The 21,565-nt window shown below is 33.3% G+C and overlaps 1 protein-coding gene across 8 annotated transcripts in view; it reads left to right on the forward strand.

The window, feature by feature from the left end:
• The first annotated feature begins 13 nt into the window (after positions 1 to 13).
• The window catches only part of LOC105334383 (neuron navigator 3), a 157,743-nt gene continuing 136,191 nt past the window's right edge, over positions 14 to 21,565 (forward strand). For 2 of the 8 annotated variants that reach the window (XM_066071821.1, XM_066071825.1), the window contains exon 1: positions 19,963 to 21,222. In XM_066071821.1, the coding sequence (XP_065927893.1) occupies positions 20,326 to 21,222 (897 nt within the window). In that variant the 5' untranslated portion in view covers positions 19,963 to 20,325. Of the gene's footprint in view, positions 159 to 19,957; positions 21,223 to 21,565 lie in introns of those variants that run through there. The other 6 variants (XM_066071828.1, XM_066071819.1, XM_066071820.1 and 3 more) reach the window with 6 other exon arrangements.

Genomic DNA, 21,565 nt, shown 5'->3' on the forward strand with positions numbered 1-21,565 from the left:
TTATAGTAATTAATGCAGGATTCTAATCTTTTAGTTTAAAATGATGGATAACGGTACTGCTGTGACATGAATTCTGACCAATGGCTGCAGCTGGACTCCACATTCAAGACCAAGGGAGATTATTCAGAATGAGCAGTGGCGTCTGTCAAACAATAAAAGTAAGTGAATTCTATTTATATAATATATATCATGTACCTGTAAAAGTATTTTTTTTTTGTAGTTTTTTTAGGGATAGAGGAATGATGGCTTGTTTACAAATCCTCGATCATGCGGGAAAAGAAAAATGGAATCAGGTTCCATTTTATTGGTCAGCCACAATATTGACCCCCCCTTCCCTTTTTCATTCAAATCTGAATCATGGCATTATCCCAGTGATGGTCTTATCAGTTTATGTGCAGTTATGCAGAGAGAAACTGAGTATCAAATTAGGTTCAATATCAATCTAAGTTGAAAGAGGTGTATTTGCATCATACAAAAAACGGCTTTTCACGATTACTCATTCAGTGATAAAATATTTATCGCTGCACACATTAGGAGTTGAGTGTCACATATGTGCGTGTGAAATTTACTCCCAATTTTTGTGTTCCTTAAAATTCGATTGAAGAAAAAAATTGCATAAGATAAGATCTTGCTCTATAGAGAATGGAATCTTGGTGTTAGTATATATAAGTGTATTATAAAGTTAAAACTTGATTTTAGGTTTTTGAAAGTCGAATCGATTTGTATAATTGCATTCCATAATATTTGGTATCTTTGGTTATATTCCTAACATTAAATTGATTAAAGAAGGAAGGAAAGAAAGAGAGAGAGAGAATCTGGTGATATCTATAATAATAAAAAGTCTCAAGCAATTTTCTCCTGACAAGCAACTTGCATAAATCCTTTATACAATGCTTGTTTGGGGGTAAAGTTGATGAAAATTCCTCTCATTGTCATTCATAGGCCCTGTCTACTTAATGTTAAGACTCTGACAATATTGAAGGAAACATTGTCTGGACCAATGATATTGACCAATGAATGTCACTATCTTTCATAACCCATTGATTTTGTTTAAAATATCAATATAAGAATTGCTTGCTTTGAAGATCAGTATTTTGCTATCTCAATGATATATCTTGAAATCAGTATGCTTACTTTACCATTTTCAATGATGTAAGTACATTGTATTTGAGGAGTTTCTAAGAAGTTTTTTTTGTAAAAGTGTTTATAGATTAATTTCCATATTCATAGCATGGTAGTAGCTAATTAGTTTATATAAAGTACTTTATTAATTATTATAACATAATTACATATATTAAGATAAAAGTGAACAATCAAAATAGAAGTAACTAGTATGGAAACAATTAATAAATTTTAATTAAACAGCTAACATGTAATTAGCAGTTTGTTGATTTTAAATCTTTATCCATACACAACTAAACAAGAAATTCACATCCACATGGTAAGGGGGTGAAGAAATAGACAGTTCTTCTAAGACCAAAAGGATTATAATTAGTGGTCACTGATGAAAACAATAGATGAAAGAGTCACCCTCACGAGCTGACAAAGGATTTGTTTTTGACACATTGATAAACAGTTATTGAAATTTTCCCTTAGGCAATGAAAGAAGCATATTTTTTCATATTGATCATGGCTGTTTTTGTTTTCATCTGTTTTGCTGTGGGGAGGAAAAATGTCATTAACAATATGGATGTCCCCATGTAATGATCGAACCATGCAGGATTGACCTAAGGGGATACCTGATAATTAATTTCAGATCTTCCTTATTTTTCTTTCATGCAACATGTGTTATTTTTCAATGCTTACCTATAAATAAGCAAGGAGGAAGTATTTTACCAATTGAGACACCAGTGCCCAGAAGTTTAAAATCAGAATAATGTTTGTAAATACATTTATTGTTATTGAAAATTATTCTAAAAATATTTAAGATTTCCATGCATGCTTTGTACAAAGTGAACGATATATTGAATCAGTAAGTCATGTGCTTATCAGAGGGCAAATTACAAAGTAACCGCAAAGTTGTTTAATTTATTAAGTGTGAATCTGCAACAACAGTTGTCATTAATAGAAATAAAATTTGTCATTTCATTAATCATCTCCCTAATTGTACATCTGACAGAATTGATAATGTCTTATCACTTCTTGTGGATGATAACAATCTGAACTCCGCTAGCTCATAGATAAGGAGGTCTCCCGCTGTTCCACACAGCTCTGAGGGATCAGCCACCATCGGCAGGGCTGCTAATCTGATTAAAACTCGCCCATGAAGACGGTAATTCAGTCCCAGTTCTTAGCAGATTATCTCTGTGAGGATTCACATGTCTGTTACAGCAGTGTAACTCATTCCAGTGATGATCATCATCAACACATATTGCACCGTGTCTTCTGGAATTTAATCAATGGAACGTCTGTGATTTCTTCAGGCTATTAAAATATGCAAGGATTGAAAACACCCAGGTCACTAATGCAGTTTTGTTTCCACTCCCTTTACCATCAAAATAAGTGTCCATTGGTTGTTGATGTATCAGTTTTGAAAGAAAAATTGTTTTTTTTAATTATTTCTACTTTAAAAAATTGAATTAACTGAGAAGTAACTGATTTAGAATTTATTTAAATTCATATTTATATCCACATTTGATTTTAAATTTTTTGCATCTTCCACATTCCCCATGGTTTATTTGTGTCAGTTGGAGGTCATTCTAAGGCATGCACCATTTTACCCTTGAATTAGGTATATCGGATGATAATACATGTTCCTTCACACATGCTCAGTGTAGGTGTATATAGATTTCTAGAGAGAGGCTAGTGTCTAGATAATAAAAGATGGATGTGATTACCAAAGGTCAAGAAGCTCAGTCTAAAGAATAGAAATCCTACAGCACTTGTTACTGTTGTACATATTGCTGATGCATGTAACTGGAGTTTTGTGTTTGCTTATCTTTCAACTGTGTTTGCTTATTTTTTAAAAGAATTTTGATTTATTATACATTTACATTACATGTCTCTGAAAATTTATATATCATTCAACACAATCATTTATTTTAAACATTTCAAAACTTCATAGTTATGCAAACATTTGTTTGTGTAATAAATATTTACAGTGTAGTTTATGTTTTTCAAAATGTAGTTTTTACATGTACTGCGGAGCTTTAAAAATGACACAAACTCGAAGATGTGTAACCAAATAGCTAAAACTTCCTGCTATTTTATACCTAATATTTGTATACTTTCAAATATAAAGGATAAAAACATGTTTGTGATAACGATCAACAGCTGAAAACATGTTACAAAGGGAAGAATGCGAAAAAGGGAGATCCAGGGTGCATGGATTAAGAGGGCTGGATGGTTGCGACCATTTTTAGAATATATTAATCTCCTTGGTAAGAAGAGCTCTGTAAAAAGATGTAGACAAATATTCAAATTTTAACGTTAATATTATTTGAAATTTTTTTCTTTACTTAATGACAGTTCATTATTAAAAAATATTATGTTTAAAATTCTAAAGTAGATTGAATGGGAATTTTGTTGACCACATATCAGTAGCTCCTTAAATCAGATTTCAAGACTGCTTAGGTTTATGCCCTCAATTTTGACTTGTTGGCCAGTCAACCTGGACTTATATATATGGATGTTGCCATTCATGATCAAGTATCTACAGAGAAGGATCTAATCTGCATTATTTATCCGAGATCTCCTTGGGTCGATTTCCTTTACTACATCCTGTTGTCATATTGGAGACAGGATGAGGAACTCAGACGTAATACATCCAGGTCATGCCATCAATAAAACACAACACCATGAGTTAACGTCAATTCAAGTACCTACTGGTATTATATGACTGTTGCGTTTCCTTGCGATCAGTATTGGAGATTTAGAGAATAGGAAGATACTGTTTTGTAATTGTTTGTTTGCTGGGTGCAGTTGAAGCTATTTTTTGGCTATTTCAAAAGTTTCAACTGTTTTAGCAAATTGTGCTTCTTTCTAGGAGTTGTTAAAAACACAAATCAATTTTTTCTGAAATTAAGGGGAAGAGGAAGGAGACTCATCATCTTCAACATTATCATTTCCTATATTAATACACCTTAATATAAAACTCTAAGGTATTTAATTGCTTAATGTCAATAAATTAAATTGGAAGAAAATCGAAATATTTTAAAAGCCATGCAAACAGCAGATCAATAATTTATCAAGAAAAAAAATGGAGGAAATATGAAAAGAGAAATCACTTTGACTCGATTAAAGTTCTTTTTTGTTTTGCTTGCATGTGAGTTTGCATTATAGCACTTTAAGGTCTGTCTTGTCTTTAAGTAATGGATCACACCTTCATGCAATGCCTTTATGACATGATAATTCTTTGCTGCATGTAAACATACATTGAAAGTATGACATTGAAAATAAATTACAATTATTTAACTTGATAACATTGAACTCCTAAACCTTTTTTTTATTTATAAAGTATTTAAAAAAACAACAACATGAGACACATTTAGTTATTGAATAAAAGATATTAATTTTGAGTTATTATGACTTTTCCATGATTTAAATTAAAATTCCCATTTATATTTTTCACCACTATAATACACAGACTATAAGTGAAGAATATTACTTTTCTATAAACAATTAAAACATCTGTAAGTGCATGTATGGGTCTAATTGGATTATCAAGGATTTATTTTTCCAACTGTCAATTTCAGCTGCCTATCATTTGAAGGTCATTAGATTTTGTCACATGTCTGACTGATACCCCCACAGGACTCTGTACCTCACGGCGAGACAGCCCTGGGGGGCAAGGGGTCAAATCAGGCTGACCATTCACTAAGTACTTGCTAATTCCACTTAGGAAATGTCAAGGTTCAAAAGGTGCTAAAAACCCTCACTCCATCTCTCACCTATTTGTAGACTTGTGGTTTGTGCAGTCCCCATTGTATGATAAACTGCCCTATGGCTTGAATGGGATTGTTTTTTGTTGTCATTAGCTGTATTCAATTGGCAGGTTTTTATTTGTGTGTTTGTTTAACGATTATCAGTTTTACTTGTGTCTTATGTCTCAGATAGGTTGAGGATAACTAACTAGCTTTACTGATAATACCGTCAACTCTTTTTGTTTATTTTTCCGGAAGATCAAAGCTTTTTACTTTCTCCCCTGTATTTATTTTGCTAAAAGATCAAATGTTTTTCTGCTGTTGTCTTTCTTTGAATCATCTGTCTCCATATATGTGTTGATTTTGCTGAACTTTATGGAAAGTCACTAAATTTTGTATGCAATCCAAGGTAGACAACTCTTGCTGTTATTAACACAGTATTACAAGGATGTGTTATTTCTCTTGTGTAAAGTCCAGGTTAATAAAAATGTGGATGAATTTTACAAGGCTAGCAATAAATGTACATGTATATATCCACATGTCTGTCTGTCTCTGTCCCTCTCTCTCTGTGTGAAAAGGATATGAGGGTGCAAATAGTTGAAACTAAACTTAACAAATAAATTATATCAAATATATATTATATTATCCAATGTGTACTGTCTTGATGAAATTTGTTTTGTATGACTGTATAGATAAAGCTCTTGTGGTTGATCGGTTGATGGGGAAAAAAAAACAACTATTGTTTCATAATTTTGAGCCTGAGGGAAATTGCAGTCTTATTAAATTACTTGGACCTGACTAATTTAGAACTTAATTCGAATTATTATAGAATAGATGCATATGAAGTCATGGATATACTGGCATATTCAAATTAATACACAGCAGAATTTATACACTACTTTCAGTCTTTCACCTGCAATTTTCTAAACAAAGAATTTTTTTTTCTTTATAATTTACACTTACCATGACTCAAACACTTTGACATGAATTTGCCTTAAGATTTGACAACTTAATGTGACAAAATTAGGAATAATTTGGGATTTTTTTTTGGTTATCATATTGTGTGTTCTACCTGTAATGCATTTGAAACTTTGCTCTGTAAACAGCTAATGAAATCTCAGCTCCGCCAACGTACCAATTGTGAAAGACTGGGAAGTACATGTAAATATTTTTAAGGAGTTTATTCAACTGAATTTGACATACCGTAGATATTTTGTATCATAAAAACTGCATTGATGTATGTGAATTAGGAATTAGCTTTTAGGAACATGAATACACAGCTCTTTGAGCAGAAGTATATGTAATACAATTGTGTTGAAAATTAAATTAAAAAAGCGTGCAACTTAACAATTCTTTTTATTAATTTTTGGTGTCAGTAAAGAAGTGACATTTGACAATTAGTATCATGTACACAATGCAGGCATGCTATTTTCTTGTTGAAGAAAACAAAGCATCTTCATGAAGTGAAAGGTTAATTGACAATTTAATAGAAATAATAGCCTTGACATTTAAGTAAATGATGATATGAAGGAAAATTTTAGCAATGAAGATGGGGCGGAGAGAGCAATGAGACCATAGAAGTTGTGTCATTCAAAAGGAGCTCCCACTTGTTTATGAATCTGCTGCATCCATGTATAATACATGTTGTTTATATAAGTTCTATATTGAATAATATAAAGGTGCAGTCACACAATGCAGTTTTTCATCCAATTTTCCTATTCGATTTGCTTTTGTCTAAAATCATACCGTATGACCACATAAGTGGAAATCTGAAAGTTGATTAAAATCTGATTGTGTCCAATATTTAATTGATTTTTTTGGAGAGCACCAATTATAACCTCACGATTACCTTACCTATACAATGATCAAATATTTATTGTTATATTAAAATCACATGTTAAATCGTATCATGTGACCACCTTAATCCTGAGCTGACTTGCTTGAAGAAAACACATCCATCTGGGACCGAATCTTAATAACGTGAGAACTGCGAACTTTGAAGTTTGATCCATCTCTTACTTGCTTTCAAATTTAAAATTTATGGTGAAGTACGGAAAATTCAAAAATATCTGTTTTAAAGTAATGGATTTCAAGAATATGTGTATTTCTTTGGAAAAATAATGGAAGAGAGTTTTCAGAAAAATATGCCAATAATGGTCATATTTGGCAATTAACTGAAAATGAAGTCGTCATCCACAGGATAATCCTAATTTATGGGTTTATCTCTAGGGTTTCACACTAATGTGGCAAGCCTCGCAGGAAAGACTGACATGACATGCAAAAACCGACTAAATTATTAATTACATGTCGCACTACTTCATATCGGGCCTGCTCCAAGGAGCAAACCGAGAAACAGATGGCAAACTGTCAACGAAAGGGACTTCATAACCATGTTTGAAGGAACGGGAAACCAAGAATCAATTGCGCAATGCCATGATGCACCGTGGCAGTTCTGCAAGAGGAATGTCAGGGGGCAACATGGACTTTCATGCAGGATTCCATTGCAGCAACAACCATTTGTTCTTGTCACCGAAGGCAGAAATCAATTACAAATGCTTCATCAACATCATCATGATTTGGGGGGACTGCTTTTATGCTTGTCTTTTGTGTTTGTTAAATATGAATAATTGGGGATAGAGATTTCGTGACTCATGTATGGATTGAGTGACAAAATAAATGTAAAAGGGAATGAAATAAGGATGTAATTATTTATTGGGCAGACCCAGGCCTTAAAATTGGTCTTTTGAATAACTTTTCAAGTATTCCTTATTTTAGCTTTACAGAATAAATGAAAATTTGTCAAAATGAGAATGCTATATATAAAGCCCATGAAGTTAGTCATCTGAAGAAGAGTTACCTCCCTTGAGGTTTGATAATGAACATTTTTTTAATTCTGTGTGTAATAAATGAAAAAAGAAAGACTTTTGAGTACTTTGATGAAAAAAGAATTACTGGAATCTCTTGCTAATGAATTCCACAATATCTTTTGCTTGAATTTATAGGCATAATATTTCAATCATGTATTTTTAAACAGGTATAATAGTAGATTGCAGACTGCATAGATTTGTGTTGTGCATGGGTTTTAGATATGAACTTTTTAGGAATGTAATGCACAAAGTTTGATTGAAATTGATTGAAATTATGAATTTCAAGAGATCTTTAAATTCAGTGATTCTGATATTTAGCAAGGTTGGACTATTAACTGCTGAACAATCTAAGTAAGGTATATTGTAGGTCATTGAATAGTTTGGCTTACACAGCACTATTAAAAGGTCTATTTTGTGGTCACACCAGAGAGTTAACTATGACATCACACGAAACAACAATCATATACATTTCAAGCGGAGCTTATTTCTTTGATATTTATTCTAATGAAAGATAAACTCTTTACAAAGCAGCAACACTTTTCAGTATCTACTAGATAAGTATAATTTAATTTACATTTAATTTTTTTTATTCAAGTATTTAGGGTACAGTATGCCCTTGCAATATTGAGATTTTTTAATGACCTCCATTTGGGAGATTTATCAACACATTATCACATGACTGTCAATTCAAGTCGATGGAACTGCCCACAGTGGTTATTATTTATACCCAACAGTTAACATAACATAGTACCGTAGTATTTCTGTCATTTTTGCCTCAAATTTCCAAACAAAATTTACTTCTGAATCATCTATTTTGACAATATGCATGTTCTTAATTGTTCAAGTTTATTCCTACAAGGACTTTCAGCTCGTAATTTGTTTTGCCCGAATGCAGTAACCTGATGATATACCAAAACTCCCCTATGAAGTGTATAATTTTATCTTTAGCGGACATCTTTGGTTCATTATTTTAGCTTTCATGGTTTAGGGACAGCCATGGAAACATCAGATGACATATGTTTATGGTCCTCTATAGTTCCACAGACTTACTTGGGGCCAATCCTAATTTCAAAGACAAAAGCACCACATACATTGCAGACTTGCGATGATAGTCCAAAGCAAAAATTACCAGTGATGACAAGCTTAATGCTGACGGTGTGTGCACTTTGAAAGTAGTCGCACACAAAGACATTAAGCAGAGGGAATTATTGTATGCAAAAATCATGGAAAGTGTGGCTCAAAACTTTTAAAATCTTGCTTTATAGGTTTTCTGACAGTCAATAGGAAATTACATATGATGAAATATGGGGGGGGGGTGTCACAATTTGATGTTCTTGTGATTTGATACCAAAAATTGGAATCATGAAATTTTTAAAAAGTACTTGCATTAAAAAAGGAATCTATAGTACCGTATATGAGAATTTTTCATCTCCAAACTATTCCATGATGACTATGTGATTGAAACCACATCAGGATCCAAATGAAAAATTAAGAATAATTTTTTAAAACCACACGAATAATCTCACAAGGTCTGTTATTTACGGAAGCCCGTTGGTGCCACGTAGGAAAAATATTTTATCTGGCGGCCGCCAGATAATTATTTGGCGGCCGCCACTTATTATCTGGCGGCCGCCACATAATTATCTGGCGGCCGCCATATAATTTTCTGGCGGCCGCCACATAATTATATGGCGGCCGCCAGATAATTATTTGGCGGCCGCCAGATAAAACCTGGCTTCCTCATGCGCGCGCATGTTTTAATCGGAGCTTTTTAGGGAGTTGTGGATACACTCTAATTTATTAGTTTTATTAATTATTTCTGAAACTTGACATTAAATATCAATTGCAGAGCTTAGTATTTTGAAAAACTGGTTGAGTTGAATGTATAGAAGACTTTGTTGTTAGAATCTAGAATGAATTTCATAGTACTTTGTGCCTTGTATTATACATGTACGTTGTAAAACATGGTATTTTAGAGTTGATTCTGAACTTTTTAAACTGAACTAAACACTCGTTCAAGAAATCTTAATATCAAAAAACCTTAACTTGAGAGGAATTTTATGTAAACATGTATAAGTAATGGAACGCACTGCCTTCTATATGTTTTAATTTTGGTATAAGAATTTACCAACGCAGATTAAAGTCAGCTTTATTGACCACGACAGCTAGTACAGGCAATATTAACACGAGAGCAGATCCATCTATGACTTTATAAGGATAAACTAGGATAAGTGTGTACTAGGATTCGTGGCCATAAAACTGAAACTATTTAACTGACTGTGTTGTTAAACTCTTTTTCCAAATCACATGAAAGGCAGTACAATAAAAAGACCGTGATCGGCCACAGTCTCTCTGGATAAATCAAAGTACTGAGAGTACTGAAAGGCGGGGTCTTGAAAGTTTGAATTTGTAATTGTTCACGTTTTCCTCCATTATGTTCCAAAAATTATGAGTTTGAATTAGTTGTTTCAATCTACATGTAGTATGCTAAAGTTCGGCTTTTTGCAATTGCCTGATACTTTGTCATAATTCTTCATAATTGTAAAAAATTGACACAATGGTATATTAAGTAAAATAAGACCCCAAGTAAAATTAAAAAAAAACTACAACTAACCGGGAAAATCAAAACAACTATATTTAGGTAAATAATTTAAATAGTTATATTTATTTATTTTGTGATCAAAGGGAAAATCTATAAGTCGGACGGTATCTGTTATACAAGGTTTATGGAAACTCCGAAAACTCACAAACTGTTGAATTAACGAACAAAGTTAACATTTGTATACCGATAACAAACACAGGCATCTAACGTTAGAAATATTTCTTTTTTACAATAAGATTATTCCAAGTTTATGGTGGCATATATCTGCCCCCTGTGTGCAAGTTATGTTTCTCTTAATTATGTTGACATGCAAGATAAATATGTTGACATGCAAGATAGTTATGTCAGCGTGCAACATAACTATGTTGACATGCAAGAAAACTGCAATCAAATAAGAGTTATAAAAAATCTCAAATATCGCCAACATGTGACATTCAAGATGCTAGATACGCTACCTACTGTTGTCAACATGCAACTTATTTATGTAAACATGTATAAGTAATGGAACGCACTGCCTTCTATATGTTTTAATTTTGGTATAAGAATTTACCAACGCAGATTAAAGTCAGCTTTATTGACCACGACAGCTAGTACAGGCAATATTAACACGAGAGCAGATCCATCTATGACTTTATAAGGATAAACTAGGATAAGTGTGTACTAGCATTCGTGGCCATAAAACTGAAACTATTTAACTGACTGTGTTGTTAAACTCTTTTTCCAAATCACATGAAAGGCAGTACAATAAAAAGACCGTTATCGGCCACAGTCTCTCTGGATAAATCAAAGTACTGAGAGTACTGAAAGGCGGGGTCTTGAAAGTTTGAATTTGTAATTGTTCACGTTTTCCTCCATTATGTTCCAAAAATTATGAGTTTGAATTAGTTGTTTCAATCTACATGTAGTATGCTAAAGTTCGGCTTTTTGCAATTGCCTGATACTTTGTCATAATTCTTCATAATTGTAAAAAATTGACACAATGGTATATTAAGTAAAATAAGACCCCAAGTAAAATTAAAAAAAAACTACAACTAACCGGGAAAATCAAAACAACTATATTTAAGTAAATAATTTAAATAGTTATATTTATTTATTTTGTGATCAAAGGGAAAATCTATAAGTCGGACGGTATCTGTTATACAAGGTTTATGGAAACTCCGAAAACTCACAAACTGTTGAATTAACAAACAAAGTTAACATTTGTATACCGATAACAAACACAGGCATCTAACGTTAGAAATATTTCTTTTTTACAATAAGATTATTCCTAGTTTATGGTGGCATATATCTGCCCCCTGTGTGCAAGTTATGTTTCTCTTAATTATGTTGACATGCAAGATAAATATGTTGACATGCAAGATAGTTATGTCAGCGTGCAACATAACTATGTTGACATGCAAGAAAACTGCAATCAAATAAGAGTTATAAAAAATCTCAAATATCGCCAACATGTGACATTCAAGATGCTAGATACGCTACCTACTGTTGTCAACATGCAACTTATTTATGTTAACATGCAACTTCTTTATGTCGACATGCAACTTATTTATGTTAACATGCAACTTCTTTATGTCGACATGCAACTTATTTATGTCAACATGCAATTTAGTTATGTTAACATGCAAGCTAAGTATGTTGACATGCAACATATTTATGTCAACATGCAACTTAGTTATAAGTTGCATGTCAACATATTTTTATCGCATGTAAACATAACTAAGTTGCATGTTGACATATTCATCTCGCATGTCGATATAAATAACTTGCATATCGACATAAATAAGTTGCATGTTGACATAAATAAGTTGCATGTCAGTATATTTATCTTGCATGTTAACATAAATAAGTTGCATGTCGACATAGAAAGATAGCATCTTGGATGTCACAGGTGGGCGATTTTTTGAGATTTTGTATAATTCATATCAGATTGCAATTTCTTGCATGTCAACATAGTTATGTTGCATGTTGACATAACTATCTTGCATGTCAACATATTTATCTTGCATGTCGACATATTTGATAGAAAAATAACTTGCACACAAGGGACAGAGATATGCCACCATAACCGAACTTCATGTGCGAGCCGAGGTTAAAATACACAGATGTCCTACATAATAAATAGGTGTTTCATTGGCCTCCAGTTAACACGCGTTATGACTGCTGTTCATCTCGAAAAAAAAAACAATTTGTACATAGAAAATAAAAACAAGTCTGAATTTGCCTTCTCGTTCATTGACTCTTTAGTTAATTAAAATGAATTTAGATTTTGAACAATACATTGTAAGCAAAATCTATATAGATTATACATTTTGGGTGACCAATACATTAATTGATATATACAATCTTATCGATTGAAGAACCAAGTTAAATGTTAATGTTCATGTTGTCCGGCTTAGATGGAATATACAATCATGTAATTTGTTTTAATATTATGAGACATTTTCTATACTTTATAACGGACAAAACCAGTCATATTCATGATTTAAAAGAATTCTTCATCAATATCTTAATGCCTCTCATCAGAAACTCAGCTGATCTTTCTCCCATTGATAAATATCTCGCACCAATATTAGACCTTTGAATTCAGAGATAACGCATGGTTGTTATGTTTTAAATTTTTAATTTATTGTGTGGTAGTACATGTAAATGAATAGGACTTATTTCAATTTTAGGAAGATAAAAAGTAAGTTTTTATCATAGTTTTAAAATCTGATTTACAAATCCTTTATTGTAGCTCCTCGAAAAAATTTGAAATTAAATCGCTTTCGAAATTAAGTTCAGTTTTCCAAGACACGCATTAAATTGTGCGTTTAATAAACGAGGGTGTATTTAAAGGACAAAGATCCCTGAAATGACAATGTCCTACAACATTTGTTAATTTTATTGTTAAAAGCGTTAACTTTGCATATTTTAGAAATTTTAAAATCAAATAAATCTGAATTAATAGCTAAAATTAACAATCTACAATTATCATATATAACAGCCAATCAGGAAAAGTCTACCCCAAAATATGACGGGATTCATTTACTTTTGGTCTCCATTTTCTTGTTTTATCAATTTGAAAAGCAGATGACTGAATTTGGAGTATGATTTTTAATGAAATTTCAGAAACGGTTGTATCGTGATTCGTGTAAATAATGCACGAGTTTACACAAAAAAGTAGTAAGTGGCGAACGAATTTATTTTTTACCTAATATTAATTTTATATGATTCGCTGCAAAAAAAATCATGACAGGTAAGAAAAATCAAAATGGCTACTGCGACATTTTTTTTTATTGTTATAGTACTTGGAATAATCTTATTGTAAAAAAGAAATATTTCTAACGTTAGATGCCTGTGTTTGTTATCGGTATACAAATGTTAACTTTGTTCGGTAATTCAACAGTTTGAGAGTTTTCGGAGTTCCCAATAACCTTGTATAACAGATACCGTCCGACTTATAGATTTTCCCTTGAATCACAAAATAAATAAATATAACTATTTAAATTATATACCTAAATATAGTTGTTTGATTTTCCCGGTTAGTTGTAGTTTTCTAAAATTTTTCTTGAGGTCTTATTTTACATAACCGTTGTGTCAATTTTCTACAATTATGAAGAACAGTCCCGGTCGGGATTTAGCAAAATTATGACAAAGTATCAGGCAATTGCAAAAAGCCGAACTTTAGCATACTACATGTAGATTGAAACAACTAATTCAAACTCATAATTTTTGGAACATAATGGAGGAAAACGTGAACAATTACAAATTCAAACTTTCAAGACCCCGCCTTTCAGTACTCTCAGTACTTTGATTTACCCAGAGAGACTGTGGCCGATCACGGTCTTTTTATTGTACTGCCTTTCATGTGATTTGGAATAAGAGTTTAACAACACAGTCAGTTAAATAGTTTCATTTTTATGGCCACGAATGCTAGTACACAATTATCCTAATTTATCCTTATAAAGTCATAGATGGATCTGCTCTCGTGTTAATATTGCCTGTACTAGCTGTCGTGGTCAATAAAGCTGACTTTAATCTGCGTTGGTAAATTCTTATACCAAAATTAAAACATATAGAAGGCAGTGCGTTCCTTTACTTATACATGTTTACATAAAATTCCTCTTAAGATTTCCTGAACGGGTGTCTAGTTCAGTTTTAAAAAGTTCAGAATCAACTCTAAAATACCATGTTTTACAACATACATGTATAATACAAGGCACAAAGTACTATAAAATTCATTCTAGATTCTAACAACAAAGTCTTCTATACATTCAACTCAACCAGTTTTTCAAAATACTAAGCTCTGCAATTGATATTTAATGTCAAGTTTCAGAAATAAGTAATAAAACTAATAAATTTAGTGTATCCACAACTCCCTAAAAGCTCCCATTAAAACATGCGCGCTCATCAGGAAGCCAGGTTTTATCTGGTGGCCGCCAAATAATTATCTGGCGGCCGCCAAATAATTATGTGGCGGCCGCCAGATAATTATGTGGCGGCCGCCAGAAAATTATGTGGCGGCCGCCAGATAATTATGTGGCGGCCGCCAGATAATAAGTGGCGGCCGCCAAATAATTATCTGGCGGCCGCCAGATAAAATATTTTTCCTACGTGGCACCAACGGGCTTCTGTAGTTATTCATACAATAACATAGTTTAACATGACAATATTGGAATACAAAATTTTAAAAATTTCATTGCATCTGTGATACTTGCTTTTTCTTCATACAGTGCAAGATAAGGTATAAAGGGAATATTAACACCCGTCCTATTTTCGCCCCTTTCACCCTTGTTGTCAGTGGGCAAATTTAAGACAAAACTTTGTGAGCGGGGTAAATATTTTCCTCCTTTCGCCCTCATTGTCAAAGGGCAAATTTAAGACTTGGTGAATTTCATTTCTCTTCAAACAATGGGAGTGAACTTTTTGCAAGTGTTGAAGGGAGAAAACTACATGGGGTGAAAATAACCTTGTATACATACAGTATATCATAAATATTACAAGCTATTGTTTGAATATATATGTTGGTTTATGAAAGCTTATGATGATAGCTATTTGTACAAATCAATTTTTCATAGTTTTTTGGCCAAGATCATATCTGTATTGTTCTATCTCAATCGGCCTAAACAAACAACCCTTCTAAGTTGTGAATTATTTATTGCTGGCAACGAACTCCCTGCGGAGGGTCCTGTTTCTTTTTTATCTGCAATTAAGACTGTAGTCTTGCACTTTTGTGGTAAGCATTTCTTCTTGTTTTGGATACAACTCATTGGGGAGGGATACAACACTTCGCGAGCGACCCTAGGCTTGTGCGTGCTTCAATCTCAGCCCCCCTGTTGGAATTATAAGCAGCAGTGATGTTATAGGGGATTTATTGACCAGATTGTTATTTTCGCCCACTTTTCTATATATGGATTCGGAACATTATGAGAGGCAATATTATCTACATATAAGTACCACTGGAGCCAAAAAGATATAAAGTTAGGATCTTCATGCTGAAAAATATTGATTTGCAGTTTTTCTTCTTAGGCTTTAGAAACCGAAATTATTGTATTTTGGATATTACAAAAGCCATTTTACTTTTTAAGAGTGCCCCTAATGTTACACATTAATTTGTTTATTTTTGCATTTCATCTGACGTCATAACCGTTCCATTGGGATAGAATGAAGAAAATCCTATACTCTTTACATATATTGGCTTACAGAAAAGCAATTAATTAGCTGGAACTTTTCAATGCTGTTCAGGATTTCATAAAATTGCGAGTTTTTCTCATATTTCCTGTTTTTCATTTGGCTTATGTTAGAAGTATGCTAAGGTGAAAGATCAAGTGCATCATTCCATCAGTATCTTATTTTATCATCATTTTCTTTAATTTGTTAGGTCTACTACTAAAGGCCATTATAGTGTCCATACTAAAGTCCAGTTATTTACTAATTCAAAAAAATGTGCACAGCAAAAGAAAATTTAGAACCCATAAAGAAATAAAAATGAATGGTGACCATTATAGGCATTTTAGAAAGTTGATCTAGTTGTGACAGATCCAGGTTTAATTGAATTTTTTATTGCTACCTGAAATGTTTGCCAATTAACCAACATGTACTTGGCCCTGCGTCATACGAAACTGTGATCATGGATTCACTTTGTGCAATATTTTTATCTATAAAGCTAATGCATCAGCCATCAAAGAAAAGATGATCTAGCTAGAATTCATTTTCATGATTGACCTTGACCCCTTTGCCTAAAGAATACACAGAATTCTGCCTTGTTTGAAGTCTCTTGATCATCCAAGGCAAGAAAGCATTAATTAAGTCTGCATTAATTGTTTCAGCAAATTGTTATTGAATAAGTGATGCGAAATGATGGGATAGGAGCTATGGTTTTTTTTCAAATTTTTTTTAAGGGAGGAAAATAAGTCACATAAAAGTGCAGATTTGATTGGATGAGCTAGGACAATGAAATGTTCCATATTTAATTTAGCTCACCTGTGTCAACATTGAAATGATTACAACTATTACATGTATAATGACAATTGATTGCATGTAATTTGTGAACATTTTCCTTGATTTAGATTGCTGTAAATGCAGTTATTTTGAGAGAATTATTTTATTGGAGTTGCATACAATATTCTTTAAATAAAGCAAATAAATCATCTAAGAAATTTAGACAATACAGTAGGATACATTGGCAAAGAGCCTCTCCACTTGCTGTGAAATAACTCAAGGCAACAGTATTTGCAGAGCTCTGAATTCTAAAAGATAATGACAAATAAATGCAAAAGAGAACCTCGGGCTTAGAAATCACTTGAATTGTTTATTGATGAAAACGGTGATCACAAGACTTGCTGCTTGTAGATAGAGTTTCCTTAGAAATGTTGAAGTTCAGACCTGTAGGTCCACAGGGCATACTGCGTTAGATTATTAACCCAAAAGTACAGATTATGTCTGGTCTGCAACGGTTAAAAGGATGCAAAGGGCAGGTTATCTGTATCAGGTAACATTAAGGCAAAATGCTTTTATCGTTCCATGTGTAAACTTTCCAACGGGTACCAATATGCATTTTTTATGACCTTTATCTGGTTGAGTTATGACACACAAGTCCATTTGATAAGAGTAATAAATGTATTTTGAGCCTATTAGTATTCAGACATGAATTTGTTTTTTGGTATTTGATTTTTTTTTATCCATATCTTCACTTTCTAATTATTTTTTAAATGGACATATTTGTATTGAAAATTCACTTAGAGAAAGAAATACCTTGTAAAGATTTCCAATATCAGTGTTTGACCCATTAAGAACAAATCAATTAGTAACTTATTAGATCAGTCAATGGAGCACCTAGGATTGAATTGTGCAGACATTAAAAGCTGGCGGGAGGTTAAATTCCAGGAAGACTGGAACAGAGAGAGGAGACATGATGTTTTACATGTATTCAATACACAATCTGTAACTCGAAACAAATCAATATTTGACCTGTCCATCGAAAAGAGACGCTTTTGTTTGTTTTTCCTCATGATGGATGAGATCATAATTTTAGTAGGAAAAAAGTTGAAATTAAACATGCGAGGGCCACTAGCTTACTCTGCATGGGTAAAGGCATGCCAATAATTGTTGACTGCAATGATCATTCAGTTAATTGATGGGTATTGACTTAACGTTTGAAAGTTTAATTCCACCCCAGGGTTCAAAGCTTAATGAAATGGATTCAAGTGTGTCATCGAATATGGCTTGAGATTCAGAGACTTCAATTATTTGGAAGAGGATAGAGAGAAAGGGAGATCTTAACAAAATTTACTAATTAATATTATAACAATACCAATTGCTTGTAGAATATCAAATGAGAAATAAAATCAATGTATAAGGATTTCCATATTGTTTTGCACTTTTGACATCCTAATAAAGAACTGATGAAATTCCTGTAATAAGTTGTTTTTTTTTGCCCAAAATGTTATGTTCTTTAATAAAGATCAACATTTTTAGGTTTGTTATGTAAATTTTCATTACCCTAAATTAATTGAGGAAACATTTAATCCTTCCTATCTGTATATGGACCAGTGCAATTTGACTAAATGGTTTTATTGACGTATGTACAAGGGGCGCCTCTCGGGACAATGATGTAATGTCGTCTTGTGCCACCATTCTGATCAATATTGTCTGTAATTATAATTGACAGAATATGATACTAATATTCATCCAAATGCTCGTAAGTCTTCATTTTAAAGGAGCTGCATTTGAATACTGTGCACTATTACGAGTTAAGCTTGATGGGGGGGATAGTTTGTTATTTATTAGGATTTTATTGGGTAAACTGCAACATCGAAAATTGCTGAGGTTTTGGTCTGACGTGATTATTTTGAAGTATGTATAGCTAATAAGTTTGTACAGACTCCGTAACCCTCTGATGGTAATTTATTGAAGTGGTTTGCATGTCTAGAAATTGTGGGATCGTAGCATCCAGAAAATGAATATTTATTTAAAACAATGATGATTAAATGAAAGAGAAATTCCCCCCCCCCCCCCCAAAAAAAAAAAAAAAATTAAATTAAAATATAAGATGCGTTGCAATAAAGTTTCTTAGAAATGTTTAAGAAATGTACTTTGTTGGATTTGTACTTTGTGGTTTGTTTGTTATTTTTATATTTATTGACCAATATGTACTTGTTCAATGCAAAGTAAACAGATAATTAGTATAACCATTGATTAGCGAAAGTCTATTGTGTTTGATTCAATGTGTGGAAAATATTCTTTAATAAAAATCGCATACACCGAAACATTAAGATTTCAACAATGGTTATTAATAAACTCAGCATGCACATAAATAAACCTCCCACAAAAAAACCTGCACCCCATTAAATAGATGCTGTAATAATTGAGGTATAACAAATAACTACAATGAACTGACAGGTAGTCGAAGCATGTAAAAACCATTTGATTGTACGCCATACTTTCACTCTTTTGTATTTGCTGGGCCTCTTGATAAAAAGAAAAGAAAAGAAACCTATTTTTTTTTCTCTTCATGCAAGAGGAGGAACTAAGGAATATCTCTGCAAAGAAACAAAGCTTCAAACAAGTGCTGGTAACTAATTAAGCAGAGCAATCTTTGTTTATCATTAAGCATTCTACATCTACTGTATCAAATTATTGACATTTCATTGATTCAAGATCACCAGGGCTGCTCCTTTCAAATCTACAGGTTTTTTTCTCCCCCTATAGCTGCAGCTTTTGCGATTATTTATTGGTATGCCATAGTACAGTGAGAGAGACTGAGAGAGACGGAGAGCTCCGAGAGCACCTTATACTGCAGTTGGATAATAATTCATGGATTTTTTCTTTCTCTTTCCTATTGTGATCGGCATTGCATCAGAGTCTGCAATGACAGACTTGGACAATATAGACCGGAGAGGGAGAAGTGGTTGTAATGAGTGAATTTTACGGGGCACTGCGGAGGAAAGAGATGGGGGATGGTCAAGTCATTGATTTCCAATTTAAAAACAATTAGAACGCTGTTTCGTTATTATTTTTTTTTTGCAACTGCCGTTCCCAATGTGAAAGGATTAAAATAGTTCAATGTAGATATGTTTTCTCTCTCGACAAAACAATGGTATTGATCCAGAGTCGCTGAAGCTGTCTTTTTTTCTCTCTCTGCATTTGCTGTTTGAAGTTATATAGAAAGCATAGTGGATATTAAGCTTGATCCGAGACTCAAATACCAAGCGACTTATACATATGTATGTGGAGATACGCTACTAGGTTTAAGTGAATCAGGATGAGACAGAAAGTTAAGAGTGATTAATTCTCGGACATGAAAACCTTCAAAATCGACCGGGGAATGAAAAGTCACAGATTATTTACTCTTTATGGAAATTAAGCTCATTAGTAAACAGCAAAACCATCCTGATCTAGGGATTGAGAGGGCAGAGTGTTGAATAATATGAAAAAAAAATGAAGTTGACTAAGAGAAACAAACAGGTTGAAAAATAGTCAAAGGGGAAGATAGAAAAATTTCTGTGACAAGAGAATGTCGCAGAAAAGTAAGATTCCCATGTCCAAAGGGGACAAGACGAAGAGTGTGCAGGGTGGTGGTGTTCAGGGAGGTGGTGTCTCATCATCTGGAGCCGCCAGAAGAACCACTCCAGGAAGAACCAGAATGTCCGAAAGGTTCACCACATCTTCCTATGGAAACACCAGAGGAACTTCCAAACCTAGTGATTCCAAAAGTTCTTCCACTCTTACCAAAACCTCCACAAGCGCTAAGCAGACGGCGGGAGGCAGTGGTGCTAAAGTGGCTTCTTCCACTAAAGGCTCTGGTGGTGGAAAAATGGCTGGATGCAAGGTGTCGTCCGCATCAAAGATTGACAAATTGTCTCCAATTAGTGACAAATCCCCCACAGGTAGTAAAGCAGAATCCGACCAATCACCTGTGAACGATGATGAGAACTCGCCAATAGAGACGGGTGAGAGAGATTTGGTGGCGGATCCAATGTCAACTTCGTTGGTGAAGAAACATGATTCAGGGATAGAATCTGATGGCTCCAACATGGATAAAAGTGAGATATTTCTGGAGTCAGATTTTGTGGATACTCCGGTTTCTAAGTCCTCTCGTGTGAGTAAAATTTGTGAGAGTTTGATTAGTTTTTCTAGCATGGACAGTGGGAATTATGATGGTATAACTGCTATGGTGGATGATGGTTTGGAGAATAGTACCACACCTTCGACCTCAGCTTCCAATTCAGTGTCAACTTCTGGAGAAAGTAAAAGTGATGCGTCTGTGATAAGTGTGATTGAGATTCCTGGAGGGGATTCACAGGAGAAATTAAATGAAAAAGCCACCGGTGATAAAATGCCTTCTCTTGCCATTGAGGACAAAGTTAGCAAAATTGCCAGCGTAGATGTTCAAATCCAAGGGAAACTGAAGGTAGGACCTGTGCAAATGCATGTACTTTACTAATTATCAACTCTGAATTTCAGAAATGATTAAATCATTAAGAAATAAACCCTGGTGATTTAAGATGCAACAGATTAAATATCAAAATTTACTGTGCTGGTGCAATATGACTTCAGTGTTGCATCTAAAAAGTGAAATTAATTGAGAGGAAAAAACCAAGTCCTAGATAAAACCAAAATTTTGAGTTCTTGGATATGCTTAAATTTATCAGAATGCAGGAAGTTGTTTTGCAGTCTTGTTTCAGAGAGACCAAGTCCATCTGAAAAAACTTGCACGACTCTAAGTATCCATAGAACTCGTACCAGAATTATGT

This window comes from Magallana gigas, chromosome 9, assembly GCF_963853765.1.
Source record: "Magallana gigas chromosome 9, xbMagGiga1.1, whole genome shotgun sequence".
In the NCBI taxonomy this organism is placed as follows: domain Eukaryota; kingdom Metazoa; phylum Mollusca; class Bivalvia; order Ostreida; family Ostreidae; genus Magallana; species Magallana gigas.